Below are 14,726 nucleotides of genomic sequence, written 5' to 3'. Positions count from 1 at the left end.
CCTACTCTTCAAATATGAGTCTTGTTGAAAAGAATACCCAGATCTATCTTTGTCAAAATAACACTGTAATATATGTTTGGAAAGGGTTAAGGCCTAGGGAGTGAGAGAGAGCACTATATAGGTATGTTAATTCTGTGGTAGTATGTTATCTGCAGACAATGTGTTTGCCTTGTAAGTTAGCACTAACCGAACAAGTCTTCTATAATGGTGTTGGATGCTAAATAAATATCTGCGATATTCGCCTTTTGGTGGTAATTTGCACTGGTTTTGACAGAAGTTGTCTTATTGGGTTTCAGCTTTGACTTGTAAGAGGTCACAGCCCAAAGGGGGATGGTATTTAATACAGCAGAGATATGTAGGCTGTGTGTTTGACATGATAGTGAAAATGCCTATTTTTAATGAATTAGTTGGCTAAATTTGTTTGCTGGTGAGGTGTACAACATACTTCATAGTTAATTATAACAAAGGCCAAAATGAATTAAATATCTAAAAAAATTTAAAGTGTAAACATTAACTAGGAAAAAGCTGTACTTCACATAACTGCTCTGACTTCAGCTCCCATTTATCTGTAGCAATAACAAAGCTGTAACTGATCCAGCATGGAAGTTTTTAAATAGTAGCAGAGAGAAACAGCTGAATCTGAAACAGACAGAGGAGAACAGGACATCAGGTAAACATGCATTTTATTTCCTTTCCTCTGGCCTAGAAAAAAATGTGGTCTTGCTCCACTCATATCCATTAAGAAAGCTGCTGCAAAAATAGCTTTCCTAGCCTGTCGCTTTGACCATGTCAGCCATCTCTTTGAAGTCCTCCACTGGATCCCCCCTCTATTACATCAAACGTAAGCTACTTTTATTCACTTTCAAGGCCCTTCACAGCCTATTGTAAGAACGGCCATACTGGGTCAGACCAAAGGTCTATCTAGCCCAGTATCCTGTCTTCTGACAGTGGCCAATGCCAGGCGCCCCAGAGGGAATGACCAGAACAGGCAATCATCTGGTGATTCATCCCCTGTCGCCCACTTCCCGCTTCTGGCAAACAGAGGCTATGGACCCAATCCCTGCCCGTCCTAGCTAATAGTCATTGATGGACCTGTTCTTTGTGAACTTATCTAGTTTTTTTTTTAACCCTGTTACAGTCTTAGCCTTCACAACATCCTCTGGCAAGGAGTTCCACAGGTTGACAGTGTGTTGTGTGAAAAAATACTTCCTTTTGTTTGTTTTAAACCTGCTGCCTATTAATTTCATTTGGTGACCCCTAGTTCTTGTATTATGAGAAGGAGTAAATAACACTTTCTTATTTACTTTCTCCACATTAATTGTGATTTTTATAGACCTCTATCATATCCCTCCTTAGTTCTCTTTTCCAAGCTGAAAAGTTCCAGTCTTATTAATCTCTCCTCTTATAGAAGCCATTCCATACCCCTAATCATTTGTTACACTTTTCTGAATGTTTTCCAATTCCAATATATCTTTTTCTGAGATGTGGCGACTACATCTGCATGCAGTATTCAAGATGTAGGCGGTATTCAAGATGATCCCCCTTGTTCACATGCTTGTTGACCCACTCAAAGAATTCTAGTAAATTAGTGAGGCATGATTTCCCTTTACAAAAACCATGTTGACTTTTCCCCAAGAAATTATGTTCATCTATGTGTCTGACGATTTTGTTCTTTATTATAGTTTCAACCAGTTTGCCCTATACTGAAGTCGGGCTTGCAGGTCCAAGTTTACCTATCATCCTACATCCTATCATACTCTCATTCACTATTGAGTTCTCAACTTCGATTAATACCAGCCTCCATTGGTCACATGCTGAATTTTCAAACAAGCGCCTTTGTGCTTTCTCCCACGTTACCGCTCGTTCTTGGGAGGAGCTACCCATAAACATCTGCCACACACATTAATTAGTCTCCTTCAAATCCTTCCCTAGCTTTTGTTTGCCATGATGCCTACAAAAAACTTGGCAGTGTTTCGGGCACTGGTATGCTGGGACCAGTATTCATTTCAGCGTTCTTCGCTGCAAGTCCCATGAGCCAGTGGCGGCTCCCATGGACCCTAAGTGCGGCTCCCTGTTGATCGTGCTCTCTGGCAGCACAGTGGGGCTGCAGCTAAGGCAGGCTCCCTGCCTACCCCGGCCCCACGCTGCTCCCGGAGGTGGCCAGCATGCCCCTCCGGCCCCGGGGTGAAAGTGGGTGAGCAGAGGTCTCAGTGTGCTGCTCCTGCCTGCAAGCACCACCCTCACAGCTCCCATTGGCCGGGAACGGGGAACTGTGGCTAGTGGGATTTGCAGGGCTGGTACCTGCAGAGTGGGGCAGCACGCAGAGCCATGTGCCCTCCAAGGGCTGCAGGGGCGCGTTTGTCCCTTCCAGGAGTGGCGTGGGGCGGGGGCCACCCGAAGTAAGTGTCGCCTCTTCAATGGGCAGGTTCTGAATAGCTCTTCCACCATCGAACCTGAAGTCCCCCAGAGCCAGCCCGCAATACTCTCTCCTGCACCCCAAGCCCTTGCCCCAGCCATGAGCCCTTTCCCAGAGCCAGACCCCCATACCTCCTCCTGCACCCCAAGCAATATTACCAGTAACAGTAATATTACCATATCAACCAACAAAGAACTCGGAGTGTTCAACCGTCTGTGTCAGGTTGACGTGGCGCTCACATTGAAGGTTTTTTGCCAAAGTGGCCCCCACTTCAAAAAATAACGAAGAGCACTGATATATTTTTTTGAGAAATATTCTCTCAGGGAATCTTTTCACTACGGAGCTAAATTGGCACTGCTGCAATTGATGCAGCGGTATCGATTTAGCGGGTCTGGTGAAGATGTGCTAAATCGATGGGAGAGTGCTCTCCTGTTGATTTCTGTAGTCCACCTTCCCGAGAAGCATAAGGTAAGTCAGCGGGAGAGCGTCTCCCGTTGACGCAGCACAGTGTAGACACCATGGTAAGTGGATCTAGTTATGTCGACTTCAGTACCATTATTGACGTAACTGGAGTAGCGTAGCATAGATTGATTTACCGTGGTAGTGTAGACCAGACCTCATTGATTCCTTGTGCTATCCACCTGTTTCTTGTCTTATACTTAAACTGGAAGGTCTTTAGGGGCAAGAACTGTCTTTTAGTCCATCTGTACAACACCTAACACAGTGGGCTCCTGGTCCATGACTAGGGCTCTAAGGCTTTATGGTAATCCAAATTATTAATAAAATCATAGAGATGTAGGGCTGGAGAGGACCTTGAGAGGTCATAATAAATAGTCCTGGCAAGTCAAGATAGTTAAGTGGCAGACACAGACTCTAATGCAATTCTTTTCTTAGAATCATGGATGTGTAGGACTGGATGGACTTCAGTAGGTCATCTAATCCAGTCACCTGCGCTCAAGGCATGACTAAGTAATAACTAGACCATTCCCGACAGGTGTTTGTCTAATCTGTTCTTAAAAAAAAAAAACTTCTGGCGACAGAGATTCCACAGCCTCACTAGACAATTTGTTCAGTGCCTATCTACCCTGACAGTTGGGAAGTTTTTCCCTTGCTGCAATTGGAGCCTATTGCTTTTTGTCCTGTCCTCGGAGGTTAAGGAGAACAATTTTTCACCCTCCTCCTTGTAACAACATTTTATGTACTTGAAAACTGTTATGCCTCCCCCCACCCCCCAAGTCTTCTGCAAACTAAACAAACCCAACTTTTCAATCTTTCCTCATAGGCCATGTTTTCGAGACCTTTAATCATTTTTGTTGCTCTCCTCTGGCCTTTCTCCAATTTGTCCATATCTTTCCTGAAATGTGGTGCCCAGAATTGGACACAATACTCCAGTTGGGGCCTTATCAGTGTGGAGTACAGTGAAAGAATTACTACTTGTGTCTTGCTTACAACACTCCTGTTGATACATCCCAGAATGCTATTAACTTTTTTTTGCCACAGTGTGACACCATTGACTCATATTTAGCTTGTGATCCATTATAACCCCCAGATCCCTTTCCTCAGTATTCCTTCTTAGGCAGTTATTTCCCATTTTGTGTGCGTGCAATTGACAGTTCCTTCCTAAGTGGAGTACACACACTGAGAGACAGCAGCCCGGGATAGGGATAACTGGCGTAGACTTGTCCGAGACGGAACATCCACTTTTGAGGAAAATTGCCTTGCCCTGGTCTCAGAAAAACGCCATGAGTTTTTGAAGATAATCGTTAGTGGCTTGGATATCTCCTCGGTCAGCTCCTTCAGTATTCTAGGATGTAGTTTATTGCAATTCTAAACGTTGAGCACCTTGTTCACAAAGGGGAATGTAATCTAGATCTGCCTTTGTGAGAAACATTGGCTGGTGCAGATTTAAAAATGTGAATACACTTTATTTTGGTATAGCTCAGACTACAGTTTTGCTAGTCGAACAAGTAAGGTTGATGCTGAACTGATGAGTGAAGTCTTTTTTTTAAAAGGATAGGTTTTAAAAGGACTTCAGAATTAGAAAGCGAAGTTCTCTGTTTATCTGCAAGTACAGGTGGCAGCAGTAAACGTCCTTCAGGCTGTGCAGTTCGCCTGAACTCTGCATCTTCCATCCCAAAACCATGATGAAAGTGAACAATAATTCTCTGTCTGTTTAATAGACGTGCTTGAATGTTGTGAAGTTACGGTTTTACATGGCAACATTTATTATTCGAATCACTGGGGTGTCAAAATACATCTCATTTGAAGCACTTCATGTTTTGCCCGCAAATATACATTAATTTAGCGTGAAATGGAGAGTAGGAAAAGAAACTTAATTTTCAGTACAGGGTATTTGTTTTGAATTTTGTGTACACTGTATTGGAAATCATAGGAAGGATTCTGTGTCTATTTTTCATGTTTGAACAACTGACAAATACACATTACATTGTTTCAGTTGTTGGTTCCACATTTTAACAGCCCTTTTCAAATAAGCAAATCAGAATTTCAGGGTGGAGGTATCCAGTTGAACTTTAGCTTATATGAAAAAACTACATGCACTTAGTATTTAGAGCTAGTACTTCCTTCATTACACAACTCTGAAAAAATTACTTGGTGAAAAGGCTTTTAAACCTTTTACATATTAAGTATAGTCATTTATCTTCCTCAAGTACAATATGCATAGCTGAGCTAGTTGGAATAAATGACACATGTTTTTTCTGTTGCACTTCCAGGGATTTTGCCTCTACAATCATCCTCCTTTTATGGTAGCAGGTCCGCATCAAAGGACTACTCCACTGGCAATTCCAACCTGGACAGGTAGGCATGACTCTCTAGTGTTATCTCTACAGGACAAAGAGCTGTTTTTCAGGAATTTAGGCATTTGAATTTTCGTGTGTTTACCAAATGGTATGTATATTTTATTCATGAAAACAAGTGCATCTCATTTTTTTAAAAATAAATAATGCAAGATTGCTGAAACTTGCTCTCGTTTTGTACTAGACTTGGGTTGTCGTGTGGTCTGTATGCACATTGGGCTAGACGGGCTTCCTAAAATCTCTTAATTTGCATGTTGTAAGATTTCACCAAGAAAAGCATGGGTTGTATTAAAGTCATATACAACATACCTCTCTGTTGAGAAGCTCTGCTGTTAAAGGGAGCTTTGCTGGTGCTGGGTATAGGAGTCACTGTGTCAGTGAAGATCAGAGCCCCACATTCAGTTCTATGGGCTTGATTGTTTCACACCATGTTACCTGAGGGATTTGAAAGAATCTGGGATCAAAACCAAACTCTTCAAGGAAAAGAGTGGATGGTTTAATGGTCTGTGTCACATTTAAAATACCTGAACTCTAGAATTCCTGGTTCAAATGCCAGTGAGATTGAATCAGCCTTCATCCTTCCCAGGCAGATAAAGTGTAGTTATTTTTATAAGAAGTAGCTGTATTCCAGTAGTGCCAGATTGGGGCCACGTTGTTCTGGGCACCAGACAGATACAGTCCCTGCCCCACATAGTTTCATATTATACCAGACAAAGGGTAGGGAGAGAGGAAATATTATCCATATTGTAGAGATGAGGTATAGAGATTAAATGACTTGCCAGGGGGTTCACATGGAAAGTTAATGGCAGAGCCATAAATTCAAACTAGATCTCCTGACTTGTGGTCTAGTCATGCCTCAGACCATCCTTCCCAGAGTTTACTATGTGGGGATTTGTCCAATGGTACTTTAAAAACAAAAGACTTATCTGCTGTGGGGTTTGGTGGATGTTCTGGACCAGTGTTTCCACTTCCCATATGGAGCCCACTATTTTGCAATGTAGTGTGCACCAGTTGTCTGCCTGGCTGCTACCATTCATTACAAAGGCGGCACCATTTTATTAGTGAAGCGATTCCTGTATGTGAGTTCTGTTTTGAGATTCTTCAAGACATAATCTAATAAAGGTAGAGGTGGACAGCATTCTCTCCCGCAACTCAATCCCATTTAAATTGCCATGAGTAAATAGGCAGCACCTTGACATGTGCTATGGATAAGGCTGATATGATTGTCATTTTTGTCATCAGCTATAATTGTTGTCTTTGCTACTGTCTTGAAAGAACAGTGCACTCAAAAACTTACATTTTATTCCCCCCCCCCCTTTTTTTTTTTTTTTGCACTGTAGGTCTAGCATATCAAGTCAGACGCCCTCAGCCAAAAGAAGCCTGGGGTTTCTCTCTCAGCCAGCCCCACTTTCTGTTAAAAAAATGAGATCGAATCAAGACTACACAGGATGGAACAAACCTCGAGTGCCCCTTTCCAGCCACCCACAGCAACAGCTACAAGGGTCAGTTTCAGCTACTTTGATATCAGACTTTTTTCCCCTGTCATCTGAATGTGAGCAGACTGAAGTGTACACAGAAACAAATTCAAGACCTGGTTCTGAAATGAGTGAGAATTGTGCCTGAGTAAGGAGCCCTTTTCCCAGTTTGGGAAAAGAAAATTGTTCTCTAAAATGCTAACCTGGGAACTTAGTAGTTGATATAGTGAATCCAACAAACTTGTGAAAGGAATAAGCTTGTCTGAAAATTATTCTCTGTACCAAATGATCAATCACAGTATTTTTATATTTAGATTGTAGAAATACCCATAGATGCTTTCCAGATATACAAGATGACTAATGGGTTGCCAACTTTCTGATTGGGGTTGCAGGCTCTGCGGTGGGGCTGGGGATGAGGGGTTTGGAGGGCATGGGGTTGGGGTGTGGGAAGGAGTACGGGGGTCCTGGCAGCAATTATCGCAGCTCCAAGGAAGTGGCTGCCAGGTCCCTGCAGCTCCTAGGTGCAGGGCAGCCAGGGGGGCTCTGCGTGCTGACCTCATGCCCGCAGACACTGCTCCCACAGCTCCCATTGGTCGCGGTTCCTGGCCAATGGGAGCTGCAGAGCTGGCACTTGGGACGGGGGCAGCGCCATGGAGCCTCCATAGCTGCCCATGTGCCTAGGGGCTGCAGGGACCTGATGGCCACTTCCAGGAGCCGCACGGAGCTAGGGCGGGCATGCCGACTGGACTTTTAACCACCCAGTCAGCAGTGCCGACCGGAGAGTCCAGGGTCGCTTTTTGACTGGGCTTTCTGGTTGGAAACCAGACACCTGGCAACCCTACTAATGGTCTAGGAGGGAGGAGCTGTGTTGGAGCAGTTGGGATGGAGAACAGCAAACGGCTTAATAGGTCAATGTTCAATAATATCCTTTGTTGTTGTTTTCAGATTTTCAAACTTGGGAAATACCTGCTACATGAATGCCATTTTACAGTCCTTGTTTTCAATTCAGTCGTTTGCTAATGATTTGCTTAAGCAGGGTATCCCTTGGAAAAAAATTCCACTCAATGCACTTATCAGGTAAACTTCATTTGCTTGGGTGCGATATTTTCTTTTATGGTAACTTTATTTAATATTATAAGAACGGCCAGACTGGGTCAGACCAAAGGTCCATATAACCCAATATCCTGTCTTCCGACAGTGGCCAGTGCCAGGTGCTCCAGAGGGAGTGAACAGAATGGGTAATCATCAAGTGATCCATCCCCTGTTGCCCATTCCCAGCTTCTGGCAAACAGAGGCTAGGGACGCCATTCCTGCCCATCCTGGCTAATATCCATTGATGGATCTAGCCTCCATGAACTTATTTAGGGTTTTTTTAACCCTTTTATAGTCTTGGCCTTCACAACATCTTCTGGCAAAGAGTTCCACAGGTTGACAGTGCACTGTGTGAAAAAAATACTTCCTTCTGTTTGTTTTAAACCTGCTGCCTATTAATTTCATTTGGTAACCCCTAGTTCTTGTGTTATGTGAAGGAGTAAATAACACTTCCTTATCTACTTTCTCTACACCAGTCATGATTGTATAGAGCTCTATCATACCCCCCTCCCCCCCGGTCGTCTCTTTTCCAAGCTGAAAAGTCCCAGTCTTATTAATCTCTCCTCATATGGCAGCTGTTCCATAACCAGAAATTCCTGTTTTACTCTATCTGCAAACTGGACATTGGGGTGAATTTGTAGGACATGATGCTTGAGTACAGTCATGTAAGAGTTGGTTGTGCCTTCAACCCTAGCTGGAATGTAAAATTAGGAAAATGGAAACGATTCTTTTTGTCTCTGAAAATCCATCATAATTTGGGAATTTATAAGTGTATTGAGGGACAGATTTTAGAAACATAAAGTAGGGTGCAAAGAAATTGCCGTATTGTGTCAAATCAGTGGTCTCTCTAACCCAGTATCCTCTCTGAGATTGGCAGAACCAGCTGTTTCAGAAGAAAGTAAAGCAAATCCATAAGACAAACATGAAAGAACTTCCCAATAGAGGAAGCATCTTTCTAGTCCCTGTCAGTTAATTGTTGGCTTATGCCCTAGCACATGAGGGTTTATGTTTTACACTTTTTTTTATTCTACTTTATGTAACTGTAGAGGTTTACTGTCCATAAAGACATCTGATCTTCTTTTAATACTACTAAGCTTTTAGCTTGTCTCAGTTATACCTTGTGGCAATGAATTCCACACTGTGTTTTACACAGCACATGGGTTATGTGCTGTGTAAAACTGTCTCTCCTCTTATCAGTTTTAATTGTGTTGCCTTTCAAATTTCACTGACTATCCTCTGGTTCTTGTATTACCAGAAAGGGCAAATTGTATTTGATCTACCCTCCTTGTACCATTCAGTATTTTATATATTGCTCTCATGTGCCCTCTTATTTGTCCCATTTCCCAGTTAAATGGTTCTAGTCTTTAATTTCTCCTTATGGAAGTCTTTTTATGTCTGTAATTACTTTTGTTATCTGTCTTTGGACCCTTTCTATTTCTGTTGTATCTTTCTTGAGCTCCTTGAACTCTTCCTGCACTGTTTGGACTTGGCAGTTCTGTATGCCATTTGAAATGTCCTTTTGCCAGGATTTTCAATAAGACCTCTGTTTGGACCTATGGTATCAGTCATAGAATAACCATGTTGTGGACACTTTGTCTAATGTTACTGTCAACTTTGCAGATAGAGTAAAATAGGAATTTCTGAAGACCACCCTTTTGCTCTCAACTAAGTCCTGTTCTTTCAGAGGTCTGTCAAATGGGCCATTGTGCATATTTTTCCAATTGTAGTTGTATAAATGCACTGTAAAGCTGCACTAAAGACGGTGCCCTATACCCTTACAGGCAAACTAGGTAGATAGCTCTTGTGACCCATTATAATAGGATCTTCTCATGGAGGGCCATGTGCAATTGAGTGTAGAGGTACAACAGGACTGACTTGAATGCATCATAGTGTCTGTCTTCTGTTGCTTTGTTTCAGGCAAATTTATCCAATTCTTTTGTTAACTAATTGTTAGTTTTCTTTCCTTTTTCATATGTCACTTGCATGTATATGTGCTGCTGCCTTCCTCAATATCGAGGGTTAATATGTGTCTGCATATATAAAATCTGATGTGTAGATCGTTCTGCTTTGAATGTATTATACTAAGGGTATCTATCCATTGAAGAGCACTATGAAATTAACTACATCACAGTAATTGGAGGTAGGGAGGATCACCTGATTATTAATAAAGTTACCAAATATAATGGTATATCTGAGTTAAAACAAACTTGTCTTGCCAGATTTCTTCAGCCTTTGTTATGTAAATGAATGAAGCTATATGTTGCAACTTCTTGTATTGCAAAAAGAAATAAGACTTGCAGCTGGGTGGAGTATAATTTATAAAAGTGTTTATTGTCCATAAGAATTAGGGTTAATTATTTATCTGTTTATTTTAATGGGATGTTATTTCATAAGAGATTTTACATAACATATTTTGTTATTGTGCTCTTTACATTGGAGGAATTTTTAAATGCCGAGTGCCACTGAAATGATGGCATCAGGAGTTAAGTTTTAAAACACTTGGAATCTAAGAGGGTGGGGACAGTTTGTGAGGTGTTATACAAGATGAACCCCTCTGCCTCATCCTCTAATGGAAAACAGACTTGGCAAACGTTTTTAGAGAGAAATCTTCAGGTTTTACACTACCTACCATAAGATTTGGAAAGCCAGCCAACCAACCTTTCACTGCATTAATTTCTCCAGACGCTTTGCCCATCTGCTTGCAAAAAAGGATGTTTGCAGCCCTGAGGTAAAGAAAGAGCTGCTCAAGAAAGTGAAAAGTGCCATTTCAGCTACTGCAGAGAGATTCTCTGGTTACATGCAAAATGTAAGTGCTTTCTCTTCTACAAATTGCTTGTATGCTTTGTGCATTAGCTCAGCAGTAGTCTGTTTGACTTAGTCTATGCCCATTGGAGTCAAATTGATACTGATTGAGCTGTTAGTTGAATGGATGGCTCTTGTCCGTTTTGTGGTTATAACAGAACTTTTATGTGATCCTATATAAGACCATTGTATTCAGAGTTAGTCTGTGTGTTTTTTCTCTCACACAGACAGACAGACAGTAGAGAGACTGAAAGCAGGACATGCAGAGAATCATTCTAATCTAAAGTATTTACTCCGTTTCTAGGATGCACATGAGTTTTTGAGCCAGTGTTTGGATCAGCTGAAGGAGGACATGGAAAAGTTAAACAAAACTTGGAAGAGTGAGCCAGTGTCTGGTGAAGATAACTCGCCGGGACGGGCCTCTGATGACATCTCAGCCACTAAAGTTTACACTTGTCCAGTTATCACTAACTTAGAGTTTGAGGTTCAACATTCTATCATATGTAAAATGTAAGTATTTTTGAGAGAGACAATACTTTTGAAGTCGAAGAAGTAAAAGTTCTGCAGGTGGAAGGAGAGTATTTTCATATTCTGTGATCTTATTCATCCACAAACCAACTGCCACATGTAGTACTAAGCAGTTTCCTTCTTTTCCTACATATGATATAAGTAGAAATGAAAACTTTCCAGGTGCTTGAAACTGTCTGCACAGGAGGATTAAGTGTAGTCATAGGGTAAACCCTCACACTACACTGCTCTTTACTGTAACATATTTGCCAAGCAGCCTGCTAGCTTTTAAATCTGTTTTTGCAAGAAAGAGGCCTTGGTTTCAGTGTAGGTGTTTTTTTTTTTGCTTTCCCATCCATGCCCTCTAGACAAGATCAGGGCTTTACAGCAGCAAAGGGCTTGTTCCCAGAAGTGGGCAGGCCACGTTTTCTCTGTCATTCTCCCAGTGGTTTCTTCCAGGGAATAGCAGCTCTCCTGTGGCTCCATAAGGAGCTATGCCAGCAGAGGCTACACAAGGATGTGTTGAGTAAGCACATCTACCTGGTCATTCACCTCTATGGCCAGTGCCACATACATTTGGTACTGTGCTGGTGTTAATCATGTCATCATTCTAGACAACTGTTGTTATGTGTGTGTCATATTGTGCTCTTAAAAGCTGTATGATGCTACTTGGGTCCAGTTTTTATATCCTGAAATGAAATTAAGGTTTTTAAAGGTGTGCAAATATTAGTATTTCATTTTTTAAAAAAATCAGATTTCCTTTTGCTCCCTTGTGATGTTGGGCTGACTCCTTTCGTCCTGAGAGGGATGATGCAGATTGGAGGGCTTTTAGCTATACCACCAGGCCTGTTGACTTTCCCATATGACAGATCCTTTGACCACTCCAAAGTACTTCTTAGAGATCGGGTTCATGTTTGCTCTCAAACTATTACTCACAGGAATTATTTCTTTAAATCATGAATATACTGAACCCAAGTCCCAAAATTAAAGCGTAAGTTCAGTCAGTGAGAGACTTCATCATCTTGATGAGTTAAAATGGGCTCGGTATGTCAACATGCATAAAGTTACTGTGAAATAAACCATATAAACTATGATGATTTCCCAGCATATGTATAGGCAAAATCACATGTGCTTTTTTGTTGTAGGTGTGGTGAAACAGTCACTAAACGAGAACAGTTTAATGATCTTTCCATTGATCTTCCCCGAAGAAAGAAATTACTTCCTTCTCGATCCATCCAGGATTCCCTTGATCTCTTTTTCAGGGTACATAATGCTTATTTATTACTATTCACCTCTCTCTCTCTCTCTCTCTCTCTCTCTCTCTCACACACACACACCCCCTCACCCCACATCAATATATATTGAGTAACAGAATTCGATTTTGTATATTACCATGCAATGAGAGGGGTAGTCTTACAATGCATTTTACTGGATATTTATAGCAGGGGTTGTAGGCATATGAACTGTCCAACCTTCAAATACTTTGTAGAGATTGTGTGCAAACAACACACTAATGCTTTTAATCTTAAAATATGGTGTAGACACAAACTGATCCTCACAATGCTCCTGGGATGTACATGTTTCACTATTTCTTAAATAGGGAGATTGAGGCGCAGAAGAATTTTGTAAATCCTAGAGAAGAGTCCACCTCAGATGGGATTAGAACTCATAAATTGTTGGTTCTCAATCCTGTGCTCATGTGGTTGGACAACTAGTCTGTCTCTTTAAATCAGTACAGAGACCAGAGGCCATATATATCTGTTTAAAATATCTAGATACATGCACAGTAAATAGACGTCCAACATGAGCTTGTTCAAAACTGGAGATAAATATTTCCTGTACAATTCATAATATTGCATTTTGGTAAGAGTTCCCTCTGAAATCAAAACTGATCAGTAGTAAGATTTTTTTTTTTTTTTTAAATCTGTGAAATCTGCCATGGTCCCTTTTATATACACTGGTCTTCATTTTATTTTGATACACTGATTGGAAACACGGACTTATCCTTTCTAAGGCTGAACAATAAGCCCATTGCTTATGCTTGAGGTACAGACTTCCATCCTTAGTAGAAGAGTAGTGGCATGTTTTGACCCCTGGTTTATAGAAATGAATTATATGAACAGTGGACAATGTCTAAATATTGCTGCTGTTGTATGCTTACTCCTTGCATGCTGCTTTTCATCTCCTCTAGCTGTCTGTGCTTGAAAATTCTGTTTAACTGTGATACATCAGTAATGATCCCAGAGGCAGAGGGCCTTTCAGGAGAAAAAAAATAGGAGCTTTGGACTAAAGATATGGAGAATTAAATGTTGTCCAGTAAGGGCTATGAAAAGCTACATGGTAGATGTTTCTGGGAGGAAAAGCTGAAGGTCTTGCAAAACTATTGTCCTCTCATTTTGAGTACTAATCTTTCTTTGCCCTCTCTATTTTCTAGCTCTATGTTTTTTCCAGATTTGGAAAAAACAATTTCTCCCTAACTAATTCCACCTGTCTTAACTGACAGATCTTCAGTTGTGAGCTTATTTCTTGTTCTCTTACCTGATTCCTTTTTTGGTATGTCATGTTGAAATAAGTCAGTTAAGAAATAGATGACTGCCCTCTTCAGAAAAACACTGGACTGAAAAAGGCCATCTGCTTTCAATGGAGATCTGGTTGAGTCATCCTTATATTTTGCTTTGTCTTTAATAGGCAGAGGAGATTGAGTATTCTTGTGAGAAGTGTAATGGAAAGTCTGCTGTTGTTACACACAAATTCAATAGGCTTCCCAGGTAAGGGTAAAATCCTACTCTGGTGCTTTCCCAAAAACCATGTCATAAAAACAGATAAACGTACTGGTACATAGGACAGCGTGGAAGAGCAGGGCTAAAGTGATGAAGAGGATGAAGAGTGAAATGTTACATGTAATTAGAGGATTGTACGCATCATTGCTTCTGTATGCAGAGCTCATTGTACACACCAGGGGAGTCTGACATTCCTCCATTCCCTCCCCACCCCCCAGCTTCTTGTGGACCACCATTCCATCTCCCTGTATTTCAGGGCTCCCTGCAACCCCTCTCCCTTCACGCTGGGGCCCTATCCTTCATTTCCACGGCATCCAGTGTATGCCCCTGTTCGCCCTGTCCGCCACATGCCCGGATCTTTCTGTGCCCCCATATCATTGTGTCCCATTCTCCTCCCCTGAATCAGGGGCTCTGAATGCCCCCCCCAATCATTCCTCCCCTCCACCACATGCCTGCGGTGCTGTGCTCTGATGTCTCCTTCCCCCATTCTCCTCCCCATTCCTGTGGCTCTGTGCATTCCTCCCTCCCCCCATTATTTATTTCGGGGTACAGTGTACAATGGGGACTATATTGGCATAGCTACAGTGCCTTAGCTTTGCTGACATAACCCCGTAGTATTAGACACAGCTACACCAACAGTAGCTACAGAAGCATTATTCCATCGACCTAGCTTTGTCTTACACTAGGGGAGTTAAATTGCACAGCTGCATCACTCAGGGATGTGGATTTTTCACATGCCTGAGCAATGTAGCTATGTTGACCTAAATTTTAAGTGTAGACCAGGCCTGGGAGATAAGTCATACATGTTATCAACATTTTAAACTCATTTGGGAAGGAG

General features: G+C 41.7%; 1 protein-coding gene across 3 annotated transcripts in view; it reads left to right on the top strand.

The window, feature by feature from the left end:
- The window catches only part of USP37 (ubiquitin specific peptidase 37), a 57,214-nt gene that overhangs the window by 13,336 nt on the left and 29,152 nt on the right, over positions 1-14,726 (top strand). For all 3 annotated transcript variants that reach the window (XM_037913121.2, XM_037913124.2, XM_037913122.2), the window contains exons 7-14: positions 573-670; positions 5,149-5,233; positions 6,573-6,734; positions 7,653-7,784; positions 10,482-10,605; positions 10,906-11,111; positions 12,254-12,371; positions 13,797-13,876. In XM_037913121.2, the coding sequence (XP_037769049.1) occupies positions 573-670; positions 5,149-5,233; positions 6,573-6,734; positions 7,653-7,784; positions 10,482-10,605; positions 10,906-11,111; positions 12,254-12,371; positions 13,797-13,876 (1,005 nt within the window). The remainder of the gene's footprint in view (positions 1-572; positions 671-5,148; positions 5,234-6,572; positions 6,735-7,652; positions 7,785-10,481; positions 10,606-10,905; positions 11,112-12,253; positions 12,372-13,796; positions 13,877-14,726) is intronic.

The sequence above is a fragment of the Chelonia mydas genome, chromosome 11 (genome assembly GCF_015237465.2).
Source record: "Chelonia mydas isolate rCheMyd1 chromosome 11, rCheMyd1.pri.v2, whole genome shotgun sequence".
NCBI lineage: Eukaryota > Metazoa > Chordata > Testudines > Cheloniidae > Chelonia > Chelonia mydas.
The sequence above is the reverse complement of the archived record's forward strand: the minus strand, read 5'-3'. Positions and strand labels throughout refer to the sequence as shown.